This window comes from Neoarius graeffei, chromosome 20, assembly GCF_027579695.1.
Source record: "Neoarius graeffei isolate fNeoGra1 chromosome 20, fNeoGra1.pri, whole genome shotgun sequence".
Classification (NCBI taxonomy): Eukaryota; Metazoa; Chordata; class Actinopteri; order Siluriformes; family Ariidae; genus Neoarius; species Neoarius graeffei.
In genome coordinates, this window is record NC_083588.1 from 4,532,859 (window position 1) to 4,557,740 (window position 24,882).

Here is a 24,882-nt window from a genome sequence, read left to right on the forward strand (position 1 = left end):
ATTGAGTTTACGAAGAAATTTTTCCCAAATCAGAAATTTTTCCCTCAAATTTTCAAATTTCATCCATCCATCCATTCATTTTCTGTAGCCGCTTATCCTGTTCTACAGGGTCTCGGGCAAGCTGGAGTCTATCCCAGCTGACTGTGGGTGAGAGGCGGGGTACACCCTGGACAGGTCGCCAGGTCGTCGCCAGGTCATCGCAGGACTGTCATGTTTTTTTTATTTTTCAGAATGTTGCAGGTTCATTTTCCATCCATCCATCCATTATCTCTAGCCACTTATCCTGTCCTTCAGGGTCGCGGGCAAGCTGGAGCCTATCCCAACTGACTATGGGTGGGAGGCGGGGTACACCCTAGACAAGTCGCCAGGTCGTCGCAGGACTGTCATGTTTTTTTATTTTTCAGAATGTTGCAGGTTCATTTTCCATCCATCCATTCATCCATCCATCCATCCATTATCTGTAGCCACTTATCCTGTCCTACAGGGTCGCGGGCAAGCTGGAGCCTATCCCAACTGACTATGGGCAAGAGGCAGGGTACACCCTGGACAAGTCGCCAAGTCGCAGGACTGTCATGTTTTTTTTATTTTTCAGAATGTTGCAGGTTCATTTTCCTTCCATCCATCCATCCATTATCTGAAGCCACTTATCCTGTCCTACAGGGTCTCAGGCAAGCTGGAGCCTATCCCAGCTGACTGTGGGCGAGAGGCGGGGTACACCCTGGACAAGTTGCCAGGTTGTCGCCAGGTCATCGCAGGACTGTCATGTTTTTTTTTTATTTTTCAGAATGTTGCAGGTTCATTTTCCATCCATCCATCCATCCATTATCTGTAGCCACTTATCCTGTCCTTCAGGGTCGCGGGCAAGCTGGAGCCTATCCCAGCTGACTGTGGGCGAGAGGCAGGGTACACCCTGGACAAGTTGCCAGGTCATCGCAGGGCTGACACGTTTTTTTTTTTTCCCAGAATTTTGCAGGTTCATTTTCCTTCAGTAAAGAAAAATAAATGTAAAATGTTCGCACTGGTGGGCGGCACGGTGGTGTAGTGGTTAGCGCTGTCGCCTCACAGCAAGAAGGTCCGGGTTCGAGCCCCGTGGCCGGCGAGGGCCTTTCTGTGCGGAGTTTGCATGTTCTCCCCGTGTCCGCGTGGGTTTCCTCCGGGTGCTCCGGTTTCCCCCACAGTCCAAAGACATGCAGGTTAGGTTAACTGGTGACTCTAAATTGAGCGTAGGTGTGAATGTGAGTGTGAATGGTTGTCTGTGTCTATGTGTCAGCCCTGTGATGACCTGGCGACTTGTCCAGGGTGTACCCCGCCTTTCGCCCGTAGTCAGCTGGGATAGGCTCCAGCTCGCCTGCGACCCTGTAGAACAGGATAAAGCGGCTACAGATAATGAGATGAGATGTTCGCACTGTTGCATCACGGCGAGAAGGTTCTGGGTTCAAACGTCACAGCCGATGGAAGCTTTCCTATGTGGAGTTTGTATGTTCTGCCTGTGTCTGTTTGGGTTTCCTCCGGGTGCTCTGGTTTCCTCCCCAGCACACTCTGAGTGCCAGTCCGATGCCTGGACAGCTGAGGGAAGGTCGCGTCAGGATGTGAAACCGACACCAAATCAAATACAGGGACCAGATCTGCTGTGGCGACCCCAACATACAGAAGCAACCAAAAGAAGAAGAAGAAGGAGGAGAAAATGTATTTATTGTCAATTATAATCCAAAACAAACAACCCACGGAAAGTTCTCTCACACTGCCATGCTGCCTTCCTGAACAGTTTGTGAAGACGAGTTCAAAGGTCATGATTATTCCCTGGAGGAACCACCATGATGTTTTCTTCGAGACGAGCGCGCTCACCTCAGAATGATGAAACTTCAGCAGCAACACACCACGTCATCATCACGACCTCCGAACTCATCCGTACAAACTTCCTCTGCGACTCGAAACCAGGAAAAATCACAACTTTCACATCTGAAAATGAATTTCACGCTTCAGTGTTTACGATTTCAATTCAACAATGAACTGAATTTTGGATTCAATTTGAAAATAACGCAAGTGTGAAAAGTTCCACAGATGACGGAGGGTGGGATTGTTCCAGCCATGATTTATGGGATGCGTCTTTAAATATCGCAAAGGACACAAACATCTTATGACATCAAGATCCTAATCTTGAAAAACCAAACCACTTTTGCGTTATTTTGTATTTTTTTTCTCACAAATTCTCCATTCCTCAAAAATGCAAAATGTCAGCAGTCTGAAAAGATTTGATAAAATTTAGAATCAAAACTCAGATCTAAAAAAAAAAAAAAAAAAAAAAAAAAAAAAAAAGAGAGCGAGACAGAGAAGTTTTAGCTTTTTAAAGTCCTTTTCCACAGACAGGATTCACGACTCCAGCAGATGAAGGAGGAGACCTGTGAAGACATGAAGAGAAGAACGCTTCCTCCTCCACAAAGTTCCCAGAATGGTTTCGGAGTCCTTGATAAATATTTCTACCTCAACACCAAAACTGTACATTCCAGAAACACTTCAGTCTTCATGTTTATCGTTCGCTTTTTACAAACATCCTCCACAGTGACCTCGAGAAGAAAAGACAGATGGTGGACTGTCTTTTGCAGATGGTGTGCACTCGAGATTGGTGGTTCTGCTGAACCTGACCAATCTTGAGTGAGTTTATCAATAATTATTTCATGTATTTGTTCCGGAAGGCAGCAGCAACGTCCCTGTAGGGTGTGTGAGAGTCCGAGTGTGATGGAGGGATTCGGCAGAGAGATCGGAAACGTGGAGAACGCAGGAGGAGGTTGTGACCCAGACCGATGCAGCTGGAGCTGAGCCAGTACAGCGCCATGGACTAGAGCAGAGAAAGAAAAAGAGAGACAGAGAGAGATTTTTAAATTTTTCCAAAACGACAAAATGATATTTCAAACAGAGATTTTCTGAATTATGTGTAAAAACAAAAAAGTCCAAAGAAAAGATTCCTCGACCCATCTCCAATCTCCAGGACGTTTCCTTTCCCAGTGGTCTGCTGCTGAAGGTTATTGACCCCCTGATTATTCTCACACACTCCAGTGAAAGAGAAAATCAGTCGGCGTGAAGCAAATCATTCAAAATATTTATTTTTTCCAACCAAAAAAGTAAAAGTTGTTAAAATGAATGCGTTCTTTTGCATGGATTGGAGAACGTACCGAAATTTCAAAATTCGCCATCGATGTTTCACTCACAATGTTTTGAGCAGAGTGTCGCCAAGTCACAACAACATGATCATTAAAACTCATCTCATCTCATTATCTCTAGCCGCTTTATCCTGTTCTACAGGGTCGCAGGCGAGCTGGAGCCTATCCCAGCTGACTACGGGCGAAAGGCGGGGTACACCCTGGACAAGTCGCCAGGTCATCACAGGGCTGACACATAGACACAGACAACCATTCACACTCACATTCACACCTACGCTCAATTTAGAGTCACCAGTTAACCTAACCTGCATGTCTTTGGACTGTGGGGGAAACCGGAGCACCCGGAGGAAACCCACGCGGACACGGGGAGAACATGCAAACTCCACACAGAAAAGCCCTCGCCGGCCACGGGGCTCGAACCCGGACCTTCTTGCTGTGAGGCGACAGTGCTAACCACTACACCACCGTGCCGCCCTTATCATTAAAACTAAAATAAATAAATAAAATAGGTCCCCTATGGGTCCATGTGGCTCCTGCTTATAAATAAAAGTTTTCTGATCCCATGTCTAGACAGCAAATAAAGCATATTATATATATATATATATATATATATATATATATATATATATATATATATATATACTCTGTGAGGCAATTTAAAAATCACAGAAGTAAAATATACCAAGTGTGCGAACTTTATATTATTCTACTCTTACCTTTTACAGTTTTTGAAACTGAAACCTCCGAACCGAGGCTGACATACACACGCTGTTGCCATGACCCAAACTCTTATTTCCCGGAAATGGCCCGGCGCTAGAGCTCAGTGGAACGCACTTTCCCTCTGGAATAAGCAGAAACATGTCTGAAAGCGATTTCTTTAGTCTAGTCCATTTATTTCGAACAGTGAACCGAATTGTATTCGCTCACCGGCCATTTTAATCGGAACACGTCTGCGCTGTGCGCGATCGTTACACTCTTACAGCACGATGACGTAGTAACTAGCGCCTCTATATGAGGCAGTAGATACAACAAAAATGATTTTGACCTTTTTGGTGACCTTGACCGGATGACCCTCAAAATGTTGGAAGTTCTATTTGAGACCAATGCCCATCTATCCTGAAAGTTTCATGAAGATTGATCCAGCCGTTTTCCTGTAATATCGTTCACAAAAAAAACATACAAAGAAACCCGACCGAAAACAATACCTCGCCCCCGGTGGGCTCCGTCCTGAGCGAAGTAAAAATTAAAGCGAATAGCAGAAGTTTGATATCGGCTTCTTGATATATCTGCCAAAAAGCTTAAAAAAAAAAAAAAAAACTTACAAGACCTTTCATTTGACCTTTCAGAACGACCAAACAAAAGCTGTGATAATCAAAAGGTCAGTTTTCTTCAAATAAACACCACTTACTTGAGATCGAATCAGTAGCCTCGGCGAACCACGAGGTGAATTTCGTTTATCTTTTTATCTGCCGATTATCTTCCGATACAACAAGGTTAGAACAAGGTTTCTCTTATTTCGTTTCTGGTTCTGATTGGTTCCGAAGTTTATCAAGAAGTAGAACGGGTAATCGAACTCGATCAGGATAAGCGCTGATTGGTTATGAAGTTTCACTCGTTACACTCATTCTTACAACACGATGACATCATAGCTTCGCCACTCGTTCTTGTGTACCTTTGATAACGCGAGATCAACTGTTCGTATTGCGAGATCACGATTCACCGTTCTGGTAAGTGCACGATTGTTACACTCTTACATTCTTACAGCACGATGATGAACTGGCTTGCGCCTCTATATGAAGCAGTAGCCACACTAACTGATATTTATTCTCTCCACATTCACTGGATGTAAGCAATCATGCACTCTGATTGGCTACTCTGCTCCAAGGATATCAGCTCATATACTGTGATCAGAGAAAAACAAAATGGCGGAGCGTGTTGCTGAACTAACCGAGGATGAAATAAAAACTCGACTCGAAAACAAACCCCCCAAAAATGACAAAAAAAAGCAACAAAATATGAAATGAAAGTATTTGATAGTAAGAATGTATCTTTTTTTGGTTTGTTTTTCAAGAATTATTATCGCATTTTCCACAAACTGCTCCCGTCATTTCGCCGGTTTGTTTACATTCTAAGCAGAAATTATTTTGTCGGATGTTTTGTATTAAGATTGTATTGATTGAATTTGAAAAAAAAAATGCTCTGTTTCTCTAAATCCAGTGACTGTGGATCGAATAAAACAGTGATTCCACTCACTCAATCTCGTCGTACATGGATTATAGCCGCGATCAGCTCATGTACGACTCGATTTCGTGGAATAACTGTTAATTATCTGAAATACGACCTCATGTGAGCATAACATTTTTTTCTGGGATATTTTTCCATCTTTTTTTCCAAAATAAAAATTTCTGCTCCTTGTTTTTTTTCCTTCGCAATTTCTAATTGCATGATCGGCAGGCTCACAGAAACACGGCTGATCGCAAATTGATTCGCGCGAGTAACACTCTTCAAAAAGAACTTACTGTCTGAAAAGATGCGTTCATTCATGGTTTCAGTCGCAGTGACAGGCCGTATTTTTAAAGTCGTCGTCATAGTGTTGTGTAAAGTATCAAATTAAAGACCGTGAAGATCTGAATTGAAAACTTGTTTAATTTTGGAAATACATATCAAAAAACAAACTTATGAACATTTGAAAAATCCAGCGTTTTATAAAATTTCCCTTTCTGTCGTTGCCCTGGTCACAAACCAGTGATAATTTTCCATTCATGAGAAAAAAACCTCCATCAGAAACTAATCGACCAAAAAGCCAAAAATGAACAGATTGAGAATTTTGAGTATCAGGGTAAGAATGACAGATAAAGTCTTTTTCTTCTTCTTCTTGAATCACAATTCTGCACCTCGAAGGCTGAAAATTAATCCGTCACAAATCCGTCCATCCTTTGTGTTTAAACATAAAAGCTAGAATTTATCAGGTATGCTCACTTTAAACTGTGGACGTCGAGCATGACTAATGACGGTGGTGCTCGAATGCGCTGTCTATAAGAGGCTCAAACTTTTGTTCATCCTCTTCTAAACAGTATCACGGATATTTAAGCACCTTCTCATTTTTTCTCCATGAAAAAAATATTTGAAAAATCATGGATTTTTAGGAAGGGGACAACATTTTCCTCAGTGAATTTTCCGATCTTTCGCGGGGACGAGACACCACAGTGTTCTGGCGACTTTATTGGAAAAACAAGTCAACATGAGAGATTTGACCATCAGGAGTTTCAAGCCGATTGAACCAACAGTGAGCGAGCTGGAAGGAAGCAACAACAAAATACACGGACTGGTGACTGCTGAATATCACTAAAAAACCCAAGATGGCGGCGTCCGTGAGTTTGGTGTATTGCATCACGCAGTGTTAAAAAATGCTTAAAGTAAAAGCTCATCATGGCGCCTCACAGAATGAACGATATATTCTGTAAAGATGATGTATTCTTGAATCGACACTCGTTTTATGTAAACACTTTTAAAGGCCAAACAAAGGTAAACTCCAGAGTTTACACAGAAAGAATGGTGCGAAAAACAAAAAACAATCCAACATCGAGTGAGTGAGTCAGTGAGTGAGTGAGTGAGTGAGTGAGCGGAAACAAATGCCTTGTTGATAAGAGAGGGTCAGAGATCAGAAAATGGACAGATTTGAGGTGGTTTGAGCTTTTTTTTCCCTAGGAAGGATATAGTAACTCATAGAATCACTCTTTACAACCGTGGTGAGCAGAAAAGCATCTCAGCATGCAACAGAAAACAGACGAACACATTGGGTTCTATGGAATCAATTTTGTGCCAAAATGTTCATATAATACTTTTGAAATATCAAACAAAAACGACAAATCAAAATACAAAAAAAGAAAACCTTTTATTTTTGTTCCGCGTCTTTCTCAGTTTTGTTTGACGTAATTTATTTTGGTTGCGATTCCAGCTTTCTCGTTTGCGCTCCCTGACTTTTTGCTTGCAGTTTTGGCACAAACTTCACGTGTGGGTGGGCTGTCCAGGAATGCATTCCCATTGGCTAACTTGTGTTTGACTGACAGCTACGCTCAGCCATTCCCTACTCGGATTCTGGCGGACTGTTTGACGAGTGACCGATCCATTGATGGTAAACAAGGATCGAGTGGACTTCAGTAGTGACTATGATATTGAATTTACACTTTGTTGAATTAATTCAATATCATAGTCGCCACTGAAGTCCACTCGATCCTTGTTTACCGTCAATGGATCGGTCACTCGTCAAACAGTCCGCCAGAATCCGAGTAGGGAATGGCTGAGCGTAGCTGTCAGTCAAACACAAGTTAGCCAATGGGAATGCATTCCTGGACAGCCCACCCACACGTGAAGTTTGTGCCAAAACTGCAAGCAAAAAGTCAGGGAGCGCAAACGAGAATGCTGGAATCGCAACCAAAATAAATTACGTCAAACAAAAGTGAGAAAGACACGGAACAAAAATAAAAGGTTTCTGAAGAGTAATAGACTGATATTTTGCACGATTACACCAATAATTAGTTTGCCAGGCTAAAAAAAATTGACTTTTTTTTCTTTTTTTGTATTTTGATTTGTCGTTTTTGTTTGATATTTCAAAAGTATTGTATGAACATTTTGGCACAAAATTGATTCCAAAGGGTTCCAGTCCTGCAGCCAAGAACAGGGATCTTAGAATCAACAACAAGAAGTTCCTGTTAAAGTGGCCACTGAGTGTGTATCGATCGATTTTATTTCACTGAAAACAAACAAACATTCTCTGTTTACCATCATGGGATCTTCTGAAGCAAGATGAAACATCGACGTAGATGTCAGTGATGCCAGATTTACATGTCGGTGTGTTCCGTTTGAAGTCATCGCAGCGTTCTACGATGTTCAAAGTTTTGACGCAAAATAGGTAAAAAGTGACCGATTTCGTTAAACCGGCTGAAATTGTTGAAACGAACTCGACACGTTGTCCCGCGTTTGCGAACACGATGTGAACGTGACCCCGTGTTGGTATCTGTTCCTGATTTCGGTTTCGCACAACTGGAAACTTGAGCCACGAAGATTGAATGATAACATCAATCTCGGCGCGAGGTCACGTTTCCAACACATCAGATGTCTTCCCCAGACAGACACATCAGATGTCTTCCCCAGACAGACACATCAGATGTCTTCCCCTTTCTCCTGCTGGGGAAGATCAGTCTGAGCATCTCTGCGTTTATTATGGATCGGTGCAGAAAGACACAACAGTGTCACTGCTCTGATCCTGAGGCGGATTTCAGCAGAGATGAAACAGAAAGGCAGAGATACGAGGAAGTCGTGAGGGAGTCGGTTTCAGATCATTCCCAAGCAGTTCTCTGGAAGACGTTTAAAGCAAGACGGCCTTTCGATTTCATAAAACCGGTGAAATTTAGTTCGCTCTGAAACGTGGTCATTGTGATATTTGTTTATTTCTGTAACATCTCACAAAATATCAGGCCATTCTGTTCTGTGGCTGGGAAGTTATTTAATTTGAGGGGATTAAAGCAAATAACGTGCAGGAAATCACACAGTCAAGCAGACAGAGGAAGTCCGTGTGTGCATGCGCAGGTTTCCCTTTGAGCGTGCACTGACAGTTCCATCATTCTGTCACTAAACAAACAGCTGATCACACCGAGGTGCTCGCTGGGTGCCAATATTTATTAGTTTGGTCCTGCGTTTCCTTTCCTTCGTATATAACATAACGTCTTTTCTTCTCGCTTTCTTTCCGTTACTGTAGTCGGTCTTTCACGTTTCATTCGCACACTCACGTCCTCCATTTTTCTCTCCTGTTTCAAATTTGTATCCCACAATGCCTCGCGCGAACGGCGAAAGCCCACCACGTGATGTGATGCATGACGGAGTATCTTGTATCGCATCATGGTGAAGCAGGAAAAAAAATAGCGGAGAATTTCGGGCCACGTGGAGATAAATTCATCAATTGTTCTGTTAAAAAAAACAAATAAAATTGGAAGTCTGTGATTCGAATTCAGGAGCTTTCGGTCCACGAAACAAAAATAATCAAGTGTCGGGGAAAATTCTTTTTATGACCTACACTTGAAAAATCTGAAAGGCGGTCTACCTTTAAATACAACCCCGAATCCAAAAAAGTTGGGACAAAATACAAATTGTAAATAAAAATGGAATGCAATAATTTACAAATCTCAAAAACTGATATTGTATTCATAATAGAACATAGACAACATATCAAATGTCGAAAGTGAGACATTTTGAAATTTTATGCCAAATATTGGCTCATTTGAAATTTCATGACAGCAACACATCTCAAAAAAGTTGGGACAGGGGCAATAAGAGGCTGGAAAAGTTAAAGGTACAAAAAAGGAACAGCTGGAGGACCAAATTGCAACTCATTAGGTCAATTGGCAATAGGTCATTAACATGACTGGGTATAAAAAGAGCATCTTGGAGTGGCAGCGGCTCTCAGAAGTGAAGATGGGAAGAGGATCACCAATCCCCCTAATTCTGCGCCGACAAATAGTGGAGCAATATCAGAAAGGAGTTCGACAGTGTAAAATTGCAAAGAGCTTGAACATATCATCATCTACAGTGCATAATATCATCAAAAGATTCAGAGAATCTGGAAGAATCTCTGTGCGTAAGGGTCAAGGCCGGAAAACCATACTGGGTGCCCGTGATCTTCGGGCCCTTAGACGGCACTGCATCACATACAGGCATGCTTCTGTATTGGAAATCACAAAATGGGCTCAGGAATATTTCCAGAGAACATTATCTGTGAACACAATTCATCGTGCCATCCACCGTCGCCAGCTAAAACTCTATAGTTCAAAGAAGAAGCCGTATCTAAACATGATCCAGAAGCGCAGACGTCTTCTCTGGGCCAAGGCTCATTTAAAATGGACTGTGGCAAAGTGGAAAACTGTTCTGTGGTCAGACGAATCAAAATGTGAAGTTCTTTATGGAAATCAGGGACGCCGTGTCATTCGGACTAAAGAGGAGAAGGACGACCCAAGTTGTTATCAGCGCTCAGTTCAGAAGCCTGCATCTCTGATGGTATGGGGTTGCATTAGTGCTTGTGGCATGGGCAGCTTACACATCTGGAAAGACACCATCAATGCTGAAAGGTATATCCAGGTTCTAGAGCAACATATGCTCCCATCCAGACGACGTCTCTTTCAGGGAAGACCTTGCATTTTCCAACATGACAATGCCAAACCACATACTGCATCAATTACAGCATCATGGCTGCGTAGAAGAAGGGTCCGGGTACTGAACTGGCCAGCCTGCAGTCCAGATCTTTCACCCATAGAAAACATTTGGCGCGTCATAAAACGGAAGATACGACAAAAAAGACCTAAGACAGTTGAGCAACTAGAATCCTACATTAGACAAGAATGGGTTAACATTCCTATCCCTAAACTTGAGCAACTTGTCTCCTCAGTCCCCAGACGTTTACAGACTGTTGTAAAGAGAAAAGGGGATGTCTCACAGTGGGAAACATGGCCTTGTCCCAACCTTTTTGAGATGTGTTGTTGTCATGAAATTTAAAATCACCTAATTTTTCTCTTTAAATGATACATTTTCTCAGTTTAAACATTTGATATGTCATCTATGTTCTATTCTGAATAAAATATGGAGTTTTGAAACTTCCACATCATTGCATTCCGTTTTTATTTACAATTTGTTTTTTGTCCCAACTTTTTTGGAATCGGGGTTGTATTTGTCAGAGGTCAAAGTTTTCACGTTTATAGCTATCGATAGCTACTCGAACCAGAACGTTAAACGTAATGAGAAGTAGATGTCGAGGTCTTTAATAAACGATAATCATGAGCGCGAGTGGAGACGTCCTCGTTGTATTAAAACATGAAGAAATAAATACTTTACTGATCTCGGCTTCATCGAGTTCTCTTTCAGCAAATGTTTACGAATAATGACTCGAGTACTTTCTGTGAAAAATAACGAAAAGATCAGTCAGGATGACAGGAGGATAAACACACACCAGAGGTTTGGTTCAAACCAAAATATGATCTCGGATAAATTTATTACTGAATCAGGAGATCCTTTATTTAACTCACACACACACACACACACACACACACACACACAACTGATGACTTACAGAAGGCACGGTGGCAGCTAAAGGAATCATAACCAGAGAGATTCCTCTGATGAAGTTGGTCACGTATTTCTGGAACTTTGACTGTTCGAGCTTGCTCAAGGCGTAGACCTGTCGAAAACCATCACACACACAATACCATAATACATACACAAACACAAACATTCCCCGCTACTCAATCCAACCCCTGTTAATGTCACGCTAAAAACATCTGAACGTGACACAGTGTTGAGTGTTACGTCAAAACCGTTTTTTTCCCCCACAAATTTTTGTCTTCAGTTTTATTTTCGTGAACGTCTTTTATGTTCCAATCTAAACGTCCTGCCACATACTGTGCTCTGGGCAAAAAAAAAAAAAACAGGAATCGGGAAATCCTGCCCTTCTTATCGCTCTATTGTTTATTGAAATTGTGTGTGTGTGTGAGAGAGAGATTTCCTCTTGTCCAATTATGAGATGAGGATAAAAGCACGTTTTCCTCCATGACAGAAAAAAAATAAAGCAAGCCCACAACCAAACAAACCCCCCTTAGTTAATTAATTAATGATTAAATTGACACTTATTCATGATCCGTCTTCATGGTTTTTAATTTAGAGCATAATTCTAACACACACACACACACACACACGTGTCCTTGATGTGGTTCTCACCTCGGTAATGAGCAGGTTGATGAGGCCCAGAGACACGGGGATGATCCAGGTTGAGTCCGGTACCGTGAGGTCTGGAAACCAGAGAGCGCCACCTGCTGCCAGCTCTTGCTGCAATCCTACACACACACACACACACACACGTTTATCTCACAATCCTTGTGAGGACCTTCCATTGACATCATTATTAGTCAAGTCAAGTCAACTTTATTGTCAAATATGCTATACATGCTCGACATACAGCACAGATGAAATATCAGTCCTCTCTGACCCACGGTGCAAACTGGCAATGCAATAAATAAAAATAGAATAATTGAAAAAAAAAACAATATAAACAGTATAAACACTCTAGATATGAACTAGACTAAACACTCATACACACACACACACACACACACACACACACACACACACACACACATATATATAAATTGGTACAAATAGCCAAACAGTCAAGGGCACTTGAGGTATAGCAGGTAAACATGAAACATGAAATAAGCAGAATAAACAAACTAGCAGCTGTTAAGCTGAGGTAGTGTGGAATAGTGCAAATGAGCGAGGTAAAGTGAGATGTGTGGTCCCTGAGTTCAGTGCGTTAATGAACGATGAGATGTATGTATGTATGTGTGTGTGTTGGGGGGGAAACTGTGAGGATGACATGTCAGATGCTGAAGGGGGGGCAGGGGGGTGTGCAGGCAGAATCTGTGGCAGGGGGCAGAGGGGGGAGGAGGGGCAGAACAGGGAGGGAGTTGAGCCTCCTGACCACCTGGTGAAAGAAACTGTTCTTGAACCTGCTGGTTTTGGCTCGGAGACTCCGCAGTCTCCTCCCCGACGGCAGCAGGCTGAAGAGGCTCTGAGATGGGTGGGTGGGGTCACCTGCAATCCTGATGGCTTTGCGGGTGAGGCGGGAGTTATAAATATCCATTAGAGAAGGGAGAGAGACACCAATGATCCTCTCAGCTGCTCTCACGATGCGCTGTAAAGTCTTGCAGCAGGACACGGTGCAGGCGCCGTACCACACGGTGATGCAGCTGGTCAGGATGTTCTCGATGGTGCCTCTGTAGAATGTGTGCATGATGGGGGCCGGGGCTCTTGCTCTCCTCAGTTTGCGGAGGAAGTACAGACGCTGTTGGGCTTTTTTGGCCAGTGACGCGGTGTTGTTGCTCCAGGACAGGTCTTCAGAGATGTGCACACCCAGAAACTTGGTGCTGCTCACCCTCTCCACTGCAGCACCGTTGATAGTTAGTGGAGCATGCTGGGTGTGCTCTCTCCTGAAGTCCACAACAATCTCCTTCGTCTTCTCCACGTTCAGGCGGAGATTGTTGTCCTTGCACCACATGGCCAAGCGGCTCACCTCACTCCTGTAGATTGTCTCATCGCCATTGTTGATGAGACCCACCACAGTCATGTCGTCCGCAAACTTAATGAAGAGATTTGAGCTGTTTATTAATGCTGTGCTGCATCAAAACCTCACCCTCACCTTAACCTTGGTCATGAAAAGGAAACTTTTTGGCTCTTTTAATTTTTTTGTTTAAAAACAAACAAAAACAATTTCCTTATGGGGACCATCCAAATGTCCCCACAACGTCAAAATTGTCAGATTTTACTTTCCTTGTGGGGACATTTGGTCCTCAGTAGTATAGAAAAGCACACACACACACACACACACACACACACACACACACACACATCAATTTCACATTTATTTCTCCAAGTCTCAAGTGATGCCAAAATATTAGAAAATTCTTCAACACACTTGTATTTCTATTTAAAATGGCGGCCGAGTGGAATAAAATGGAATGTTCCAGATCTTAGCCGAGGTTTGTCCTGACAAGGAAAAAAAAAAAAAAAATTATTGCCCCCCCCAAAAATGGACTGATAAAAAAAAAATCCATGGAAAATGTCATACCCAAATTCAATTTAGCCCCGCCCACTTGACTTTGAAATGGAAAAAACTCAAACACGTTCAATACGTAGATGATTTTGACTTTCCGCCATACACAGATCCCACAGGAGGCGATTTACCCGACGGGACGTGTTCCAATCCCACGCTGATGTTCCGCAGGGCGAGAGAGACGAACACCCACATGGGCACCTGCACCCACACCAGCACACTGGCCTTGAACGGGTGGCAGTTGTCCCTCACGTACAGCTCGGACACGATCCGCCGCAGGTTCTTCTTAAAATGGTACCTGGACATCGTTAAAACCTGAAATCAAACTTCTGCATGACAAACAGATTTTACACACAATTTAATTATTTCAGATCAGTTATGATCTGATTTAAATTCGACAGATATCTGAACACGACACGACCTGAAATTCATGTTATTTCGTTCAATAAAATGACGACTTGAGACGATGCACAAGTTTCCCAGCTTGCATTCGAGCTTGTGATTGAATTTAGCTCACGAGGAAAACAACCTGACAAACAGCGCACATCATTTCAAGCGAGCATGAGTTATGAGACAATTACTCGCTTGAATTTGTGATAAAAGTCCGTTAATCTCGCTCAAGCAACCTGAGACAGCGTCAGTAATTCCTGAACATTTTAATCGTGAAATTTTATGACATTCACACAACACAACCTGATAGACTGCATAATTGCGAGCGAGAAACAGTTATAAAGAAAGAATTAAACTCGCTCGGAAAACCCGACAGAGAAAATAATTGCTAGCGGGAATTTGTACGAAAGATTATTTTCAAGCAAGCTGACACAACCTTCGAGTCTGGATAATTACTAGCTATAATTTGTGTGAAAGATGATGTTAAAGCTAGCACAACCTGAAAAAGACTCTGTATTTGCGATCGAGAATTTGCATTCAAGTTTACATTAAAGCGAGCTAACACAACCTTTGATAGTGTGGAATTACTAGCTAGAATTTATACTAAAGTTTACATTAAAGCTAGCTCAGAGAACCTTCAAGACTGTGGAATTATTAGCTCGAATTTGTGCTAAAAAGTATGTTAAAGCTAACAAACACAACCTTCGAGTCTGTGGAATTGCTCGCTAGAATTTGTAATAAAGTTTAGGTTAAAGCAAGCTAACACAACCTTCAAGTCTGTGTAATTACTAGCTAGAGTTTGAAATAAAGTTTATGTTAAAGTTAGCGAACACAACCTTCGAGACTGTGCAATTGCTAGCTCGAATTAATTGCTAGCTCGAATTTGTGCTCAAGAGTACGTTAAAGCTAGCTAACACAACCTTCAAGTCTGTAATTACTGGCTAGAGTTTGTAACAAAGTTTATGTTAAAGCTAGTGAACACAACCTTCGAGTCTGTGGAATTGCTCGCTAGAATTTGTGCTCAAGAGTATGTTAAAGCTAACAAACACAACCTTCGAGTCTGTGTAATTACTAGCTAGAATTTGTAACAAAGTTTATGTTAAAGCTAGTGAACACAACCTTCGAGTCTGAGGAATTATTAGCTTGAATTTCTGCTAAAGAGTACGTTAAAGCTAACCAACACAACCTTGAAGTCTGTGGAATTGCTCGCTAGAATCTGCAATAAAGTTTCCGCTAAAGCTAGCGAACACAACCTTCGAGACTGTGGAATTGCTAGCTAGAATTTGTGCTCAAGAGTACGTGAAAGCTAACTAACACAACCTTCGAGTCTGTGTAATTAGTAGGTAGAGTTTGTCATAAAGTTTATGTTCAAGCTAGCTAACACAACCTTCGAGACTGTGGAATTACTAGCTAGAATTTATGCTCAGGTTTACATTAAAGCTAGCTCATTGAACATTCGAGTCTGTGTAATTACTAGCTAGAATTTGTGCTAAAGAGTACGTTAAAGCAAGCTAACACAAACTTATTGACTGTGTAACTCCAAGCTAGAGTTTACGCTAAAAATTAAAGCTCGCCAGCACAAACTTAAAAAGACTGTATTTGTTGTCTAAAATTTGTATTCAAGTTTATACGAAAGCTAGCTAACACAACCTTCGAGACTGTGGAATTCCTAGTTATAATTTGTGCTCAAGATTACGTTAAAGCTAGCTAACACAACCTTCGAGTCTGTCTAAGTATGAGCGAAAATTTGTGTGAAAGATTACATTAAAGCGAGCGAACACAACCTTCGAGTCTGTGTAATTACTCGCGAGAATTAGTTATGAAATAGCGAACACAACTAGAAAGACGATGTAATAATGGTTTCAGACATGATGCAATAATCCTCATCTGACACTAAAGTGTGTTTTTACCTGCACGCTTTCTCAGACCAGCCCTTCTCCTTGGCTCTGATGGAAATCTCGTAGCGTAGCCGTTGTGCTAACTCGGCTATTTCCTTCTGCAAGGCTTCAATCTGGCGAAGACAAAGATGATCCCGCAGTTATTCGCGACTCTTATTACTGATCCAGAAACACGCTTCTCGTTCAAAAACAGCAACAAAATACAAAACGCCAAGCACTGACTCCAGATCAACTCAAGCAAACAGGAAGGGAATAACGATCATCAAATGCTTTGTATCATCAATAACCAACGTTAAAAATTGTCACGTCCTTTTATTTTATAGAAACGTGAATGTTGCTATAGAAACGTTATTGTGTCTATCGCAACAGCTCATTCGGAATCTGAAACGAATCATCGAGCGATTTTTAAAAATGTGCTATTGAATGAAAAACGTATAATCGTTGACGTTTTTGATAAAGAAATAGCTCGTTAAGATTTACAGAAGCGTGGGCGTGACGGAACGAGTCTTACAGCGGTGATAACGCACGTGCAACATTAAAAGGATAAAAAGTGCGTCATTCTTCAATAAACAAAACATTTTAACTGTTTTCGGGAATCATAAGCTTGTTTTGTTTGAGGAATAAAACATTTCCAGATGGGAGACGAACTTTTAATTTTCTTCAAAGTTGAAGCATCACACCCACACCATGCTGTCGCTGATTAGTTTCCTAGAAATGCACGACACTGAGGAGGACACCAAGGATGACACAATTTTCCCAGATTAATAATATTCTGAGAAATGTGACCCATGACTCTTGGGAAGGTTTTGAACGACAGCCAGGAGCGAGAAATTTAAAAACAGCAACGATGAGGACGAGGGAAAAGAAAAAAAAAAAGAGAGCTCCTGGGAAATGAGCGATTGTGAGAATACAGACAGAATCTCAGGGAGATTCCTCTCAGAACCAGAAGACGATGGATGAAAAAAAGAAAATCAGGAAAAAGGCTTTAACGCATAAACAGTGCAGATATTTAGGAAGACATGGAGATAAACATCTCATTCGCTGATCATCAGAGCTGAAGCCTGTTTACTTCACCCACGCAGAGAGATTCACCACAAGGTCTGCAGGTCATCTCCAGGGGGAATAAAACCCAAACACAGAGTCAAATTAAATCTACATCTCTCCCAGATGGGGCTGAGAACACGCGAGGGAGGGAAAGAAAGCATTTGACAAAATGTGGAGGCTGAGATCACAAAATACAGCAAGAGAGTCAAATTAGGAGTCGATTCAGTTTGTCGGACATGGATCCAATTAAAAAAAAAAAAAAAACTGATCCTGGACCTATTTCACACTTCTGGGATACTTGCGAAAGGCCCTGCTCGGGTTCCGATTGCTCCGTCAAATCGCTGAATCGAAAACAATTCAACTCTTCAACGATAAATCATTAAAATTCATATGATTCATTTGATTCAGTCTGTCAAGCTTAAAGCCCTTTTCATGGATTCTGATCTGGAGGACATTCTGAATACCCTGGACATCGTTGAAAATAATACCAAAATTAATATTTTTCAAGATTTTCCCTCAAAAATGAGCATCTTTTACTCAAAAAAATTGAGATTAAAGATGGATGCTGTGATTATACGTGAATTTTTTTTTTCTTTTCTGAAGCTAATCCTAATTTCCTTCTGAATTCTTGGCTACTTCAGATATACGACGTTCCTCTTGACGTTATTTTTCGGCCGACTTGTTTTTCAGCGATTGAGGTTTGAATTAAAATCAATCATTCAAATCAACTGACCAATGAAACAACTTCAGAACTCTAAGATCTCATGAATAAACCACATCATTCTGATCATGTGATGTGCTGTGATGTGATGTGATTTCCACGACTGTAACTCAATAAAAGCTCACAGAAAGCTCCCCTGGCTTTGCTTCACAGACCATGAGGAAAACAACTTAAAAACAAACAAACAAACAAACAAACTGAGAAGCCTTTTTTTATTTTAAAGGAGGTGGAGCTAATTTCAGGGCCAGAAACATCCAAAACAAAAGCCTGTAATGAGAAAAGTGTTAAGATCTCCTGCATGGCGATTTCACAAATCATGATTTTTCGAAGCTATCTTTGAAATAATGTGATGATTTGAGATCTCGAGACACTTTTAAAAATAACAAACCGCACCTTTAACTTTCTTAAAAAGCAATTATGAAAAACATGGATTCTTATATCGAAAAAAAAAAGTCATGTTTTGAATTGTCAGGAGTGTAAAATTCACTCGAAAGAGATTTCTGTTCCGAACTAAACTACTCTTAGAAGTTTCTCAATTAAACAACTTGAGTCGATGCCTGATTATACGATTATAGCAACATGATCAGGACAAAAATATTATACTGAGCAGAAGTTTTTGAAGGTGCTGAAAAAAAAAAACAGGTTGGAAAACGGACTCCCTCCCGGTCCCGAGTGCTTGTTTGTGTTTGGATTCTCCTCCTGTCACTCACAGGCCACTGGAGATCCTGGGGGCGGAGTTTTGTGAATATAGGCAGGAATAAGAGAGTGGATGTAATGTTGAAAAAAAAAAAAGTCCCTAATGCACCTTTAAACAAAATAAATGATCACAATTCTATCAAAGCACCAACAGAAACCTTTCTGAAACCTATGAGGCTTCTGCTTTGGACAAAAACGTCTCATGCAGGTTGAGATCTTATCGTAAGGATGCGAGACGAGACCTTTGCGATGATGACGGCCTGGTAGACGGCGAGCGGCAGAGTGACGACGGTGCGCAGTGCCAGTGTCGTGCAGACGATCCCCGCCCACCATGGCAGCGCCGTCATCTGCTGGCTGGAGATCAGAAGCTGTTCGGTGAAGTGGACGGGAGCAGAATCCGCCACGCTCTCGTACCACCCGGATCCGGACGAGCTCACGGGCCTCACGCCGCACGGCTGCAGGTACAAACCGGACAGGAACGGGACACACCTGGACCTGAGAGAGCGAGCAGGTCGGGGTGTCGAGTCCCTCCTGAACACACCCTGCGAGATACATCTCACCTGGGGTTTCACAGTCAGCTGGACGCCATGGAAGGAGAGTTTCCAGCATGTCATGGTCGAGAGCCTGAAGGAAAGAGGATTGGAAGAAAGATGGATTGTGTGAAAACAAAAGCATTGTAGAGTTGACCTGTCCTCTGTGAAGTCGACATCAACATGACATTAATCAGAGGACAGCGACAACAAAGGACTCAGAAACATGAAACAATTCAATAATAATCATAATAATTGTTCGAGACAATTTTATTTGTCACCGAGTTGATCGAGGTGATGAAGGACGCTGGGTCACGTCCCTTCAGATCACGTCACAACAAATCGTGAAACTAAATTAGTTCCAGTCCAAGTCCAGAGTTGATAAAGACGATGGCTTCATTTTGTTCAACATCAACAACATAATATAAGGTGTATTTTTAATATTTTTATGATTTTGTTATTTAGTACAGCTGAGCAAAACGACAATATAATATCGAGAACGTGATCAATTATATCGTAAAATGCTTTTTTGACATCTTGTAAATATATTGTGCTCTCTTTTTGTTTTTAGACAATTTTTATTGTTTTCTTCAAAAATAAATTTAACAACAAACATTGTGAAAATCTGAAAAATAATTCGACAACCCTGATTCCAAAAAAGTTGGGACAAAGTACAAATTGTAAATAAAAACGGAATGCAATAATTTACAAATCTCAAAAACTGATATTGTATTCACAATAGAACATAGACAACATATCAAATGTCGAAAGTGAGACATTTTGAAATTTCATGCCAAATATTGGCTCATTTAAAATTTCATGCCAGCAACACATCTCAAAAAAGTTGGGACAGGGGCAATAAGAGGCTGGAAAAGTTAAAGGTACAAAAAAGGAACAGCTGGAGGACCAAAGTGCAACTCATTAGGTCAATTGGCAATAGGTCATTAACATGACTGGGTATAAAAAGAGCATCTTGGAACGGCAGCGGCTCTCAGACATAAAGATGGGAAGAGGATCACCAATCCCCCTAATTCTGCGCCGACAAATAGTGGAGCAATATCAGAAAGGAGTTCGACAGTGTAAAATTGCAAAGAGTTTGAACATATCATCATCTACAGTGCATAATATCATCAAAAGATTCAGAGAATCTGGAAGAATCTCTGTGCGTAAGGGTCAAGGCCGGAAAACCATACTGGGTGCCCGTGATCTTCAGGCCCTTAGACGGCACTGCATCACATTCACCGTGCCATCCGCCGTTGCCAGCTAAAACTCTATAGTTCAAAGAAGAAGCCGTATCTAAACACGATCCAGAAGCGCAGACGTCTTCTCTGGGCCAAGGCTCATTTAAAATGGACTGTGGCAAAGTGGAAAACTGTTCTGTGGTCAGACGAATCAAAATTTGAAGTTCTTTATGGAAATCAGGGACGCCGTGTCATTCGGACTAAAGAGGAGAAGGACGACCCAAGTTGTTATCAGCGCTCAGTTCAGAAGCCTGCATCTCTGATGGTATGGGGTTGCATTAGTGCGTGTGGCATGGGCAGCTTACACATCTGGAAAGACACCATCAATGCTGAAAGGTATATCCAGGTTCTAGAGCAACATATGCTCCCATCCAGACGACGTCTCTTTCAGGGAAGACCTTGCATTTTCCAACATGACAATGCCAAACCACATACTGCATCAATTACAGCATCATGGCTGCGTAGAAGAAGGGTCCGGGTACTGAACTGGCCAGCCTGCAGTCCAGATCTTTCACCCATAGAAAACATTTGGCGCATCATAAAACGGAAGATACGACAATAAAGACCTAAGACAGTTGAGCAACTAGAATCCTACATTAGACAAGAATGGGTTAACATTCCTATCCCTAAACTTGAGCAACTTGTCTCCTCAGTCCCCAGACGTTTACAGACTGTTGTAAAGAGAAAAGGGGATGTCTCACAGTGGTAAATATGGCCTTGTCCCAACTTTTTTGAGATGTGTTGTTGTCATGAAATTTAAAATCACCTAATTTTTCTCTTTAAATGATACATTTTCTCAGTTTAAACATTTGATATGTCATCTATGTTCTATTCTGAATAAAATATGGAATTTTGAAACTTCCACATCATTGCATTCCGTTTTTATTTACAATTTGTACTTTGTCCCAACTTTTTTGGAATCAGGGTTGTACTTTGATCACATTTTTAGATAAAAAAAACCAACAACATAAAAACATGTCACAATGAGATCAGCGGCTACAATTATCGACAGCCCATAATTATCGACACCTTTTCAGATTTACCAATAAAAAACAATTTTACAAAGGTGAGTTTCAGTTACAACAGTTATTGCTGGTTAATTAATCAACCGGAAGACCCGCCTCACCCTTTGATCTTGTTGTCTGATGACACAACTCATTACCCGAGATGGAATCTTTTTAGCATGATCAGCAACTTTTTGGAAAACCTGGACGTTATCATCGCAGGCAAGCATGGTGGACAGATCATGGACATGTTTTTACTGATCAAATTCACCGATATTTCATGATCTCCTCATTGAAACCTACTTTGTTTCTTACTCTTTCATGTGACAGGCGCCATTTTGTATCTAACCGCACATCTGAGAAGTCATGTGAGGTGTCGATAATCGTGATCACTTTCACCGGTGTCCACCATTATCAACACGCTGTGGAATTAAGGGACATTTCCAACTGTTATGGATTGATATTTGTGTAACATTGTTGAAGTTGATGAAGTACTTTAAAAAAAAATAAAAGTGCTGTGATCTCATCTCATTATCTCTAGCCGCTTTATCCTTCTACAGGGTCGCAGGCAAGCTGGAGCCTATCCCAGCTGACTACGGGTGAAAGGCGGGGTACACCCTGGACAAGTCGCCAGGTCATCACAGGGCTGACACAGACACAGACAACCATTCACACTCACATTCACACCTACGCTCAATTTAGAGTCATCAGTTAACCTAACCTGCATGTCTTTGGACTGTGGGGGAAACCGGAGCACCCGGAGGAAACCCACGCGGACACGGGGAGAACATGCAAACTCCGCACAGAAAGGCCCTCGCCGGCCCCGGGGCTCGAACCCGGACCTTCTTGCTGTGAGGTGACAGCGCTAACCACTACACCACCATGCTGCCCACCAGTGTGAACATGTTACATTTATTTTTCTTTACTGAAGGAAAATGAACCTGCAAAATTCTGGGAAAAAAAAAAACGTGTCAGCCCTGCGATGACCTGGCAACTTGTCCAGGGTGTACCCTGCCTCTCGCCCACAGTCAGCTGGGATAGGCTCCAGCTTGCCCGCGACCCTGAAGGACAGGATAAGTGGCTACAGATAATGGATGGATGGATGGATGGAAAATGAACCTTCATGAATATATATATATATATATATATATATATATACTGAGTGCAGAATTATTAGGCAAGTGAGTATTTTGACCACAACATCCTTTTAATGCATGTTGTCCCACTCCAAGCTGTTTAGGCTTGAAAGCCTACTACCAATTAAGTATATCAGGTGCTGTGCATCTGTGTAATGAGAGGGGGTGTGGTCTAATGACATCAACACCCTATATCAGGTGTGCATAATTATTAGGCAACCTCTTTTCCTCTGGCAAAATGGGTCAGAAGAGAGATCTGACAGACTTTGAAAAGTATAAAATTGTGAGATGTCTTGCAGACGGATGCAGCACTCTTGAAATTGCGAAGATTTTGAAACGTGATCACCGAACAATCAAGCGTTTCATTGCAAATAGTCAACAGGGTCGAAAGAAGCGTGTGGGGGGAAAAAAAGGCGCAAAATAACTGCACATGATCTGCGGAAAATCAAGCGTGACGCTAACAAGCAGCCATTAGCATCCAGTTCTGCCATATTCCAGAGTTGCAACATTCCTGGAGTGTCAAAGAGTACAAGGTGTGCAATACTGAGGGGCATGGCCAAGGTAAGGAAGGCTGAAAAACGACCACCACTGAGTAAGGCACACAAGATAAAACGTCAAGACTGGGCCAAGAAATATCTGAAGACTGATTTTTCTAAGGTGCTGTGGTGTGATGAGATGAGAGTGACTCTTGATGGGCCAGATGGATGGGCCTGTGGCTGGATCAGTAATGGGCACAGAGCTCCACTCCGACTCGGACGCCAGCAAGGTGGAGTACTGCTATGGGCTGGTATCATCAAAGACGAGCTTGTTGGACCTTTTCGAGTTGAGGATGGACTCAGACTCAACTCCCAGACCTACTGCCAGTTCCTGGAAGAAACCTTCAAGCAGTGGTATAGGAAAAAAAGTCAGCATCTTTCAAGAAGAACATGATTTTCATGCAGGATAATGCTCCATCTCATGCGTCCAAATACTCCACTGCGTGGCTAGCCAGTAAAGGTCTGAAAGGTGAAAAAAATAATGACATGGCCCCCTTGTTCACCTGACCTAAACCCCATAGAGAACCTGTGGTCCATTATAAAACGTAAGGTCTACAAAGAGGGAAAACAGTACACCTCTCTGAACAGCGTCTGGGAGGCCGTGGTTGCTGCTGCACACAATTTTGGTCGTGAACAGATAAAGAAATTGACAGAATCTATGGATGGAAGGCTTTTGAGCGTCCTCATGAAGAAGGGTGGCTATATTGGTCACTGATTTGTTTTTGTTTTGTGTTTGAATGTCATATGTTTATTTGCAAATCTGGAGTTGTCATATCAGTGTACCTGGTGAAAATAAATAAGTGAAATGGCTACACATTTGGTTTTTATTAAGTTGTCTAATAATTCTGCACAGTGAAAGTTACCTGAACACGTACATATTCTCCTAAAATGGCCAAAACTAAAAACACCCCACTCTAACTTCCATACGTATTCAGCTTTGATATTTATGAGTCTTTTTGTTTGATTGAGAACATAGTTGTTGTTCAATAATAAAACTAATCCTCAAAAATACAACTTGCCTAATAATTCTGCACTCCGTGTATATGTGTGTGTGTGTGTGTGTGTGTATATATATATATATATATACTATATATATATTTTTCCATATATTTTTAGTATAATTTCCAGAAGTAACCCAGCTTGGTTATTGCTTTTTTTTTTTTCTTTTCACAATTACAAAACTAAAAGGCCAAAATATCTACAGAAAGCAAACATTTTCACCCTGAAATATTTCTAATATTTAAAATAAACTCCATCCAGAAGAACTGAGCTCGCTCTAAAATGCTAACCATGATAAATAAACAGAAAAATACTCACCTTCTGGCGTTTTTCCACATCTTATCCAAACACGTGATCACATTTAATAAAATTTAATAAAACAGAGCAATTTGTGTATCATTATCTCCAACTATTTGACACTTTAACCCGGTAAATGTCAGTGCAGCATGACAGGTCGGCGCACACATATGACGCGATTGAGTGCGCCGGTGATATTCTTGACGCTTCCGCGATGTTCTCCTGTTGCCATGGTGAGCAGAAGGCCTTCCAATCAAAAAGTGCGCATTAGTCTGACGCATCAGCCAATCATCGAGCAGGAGGCGGGAGTTGTTGTGGATAAACGTCTTCTTTTGATTTATTGACCATTTTATTGAATTTAATCGAACATTTGTCCATCCATAGTGTCCCTGTGAATGATTTAAGTGACTGGGATGAAGATACAGAACATTTTGAACCATTTGTGTCAATATTGACTGTGTTAAAACAATAATTTAATGGAGAACAGCGCCATCTGCTGGACACAAACGCTGATTCATTGGTGATGTCAATCTATTGACAATATTTCATGTACCGGTATGTGGACAGTATTGTGAGTGTTT

At 41.6% G+C, this 24,882-nt stretch overlaps 1 protein-coding gene across 1 annotated transcript; it reads right to left on the reverse strand.

Annotated features, from left to right (window-relative positions):
* Positions 1–1,683: 1,683 nt before the first annotated feature.
* On the reverse strand, positions 1,684–24,461 carry LOC132869131 (cytochrome c oxidase assembly protein COX18, mitochondrial). Its single transcript, XM_060902486.1, has 7 exons — positions 24,323–24,461; positions 18,801–19,182; positions 16,110–16,210; positions 13,941–14,107; positions 11,919–12,034; positions 11,275–11,382; positions 1,684–2,836 (listed from the first exon to the last, which is right to left on the reverse strand). Exons 1-7 carry the CDS (start codon positions 24,340–24,342, stop codon positions 2,669–2,671), a joined length of 1,062 nt encoding a protein of 353 aa, XP_060758469.1. The 5' UTR covers positions 24,343–24,461; the 3' UTR covers positions 1,684–2,668.
* Positions 24,462–24,882: the final 421 nt, after the last annotated feature.

Coding starts and splice junctions, on each gene's coding strand:
- LOC132869131 (XM_060902486.1), bottom strand. CDS start 24,342: ATGTGGAAAAACGCCAGAAG. Junction 14,108..16,109: donor TGGTCTGAGAAAGCGTGCAG/GTAAAAACACAC, acceptor AACGATGTCCAG/GTACCATTTTAAGAAGAACC. Junction 12,035..13,940: donor ATTGGAACACGTCCCGTCGG/GTAAATCGCCTC, acceptor GTGTGTGTGTAG/GATTGCAGCAAGAGCTGGCA.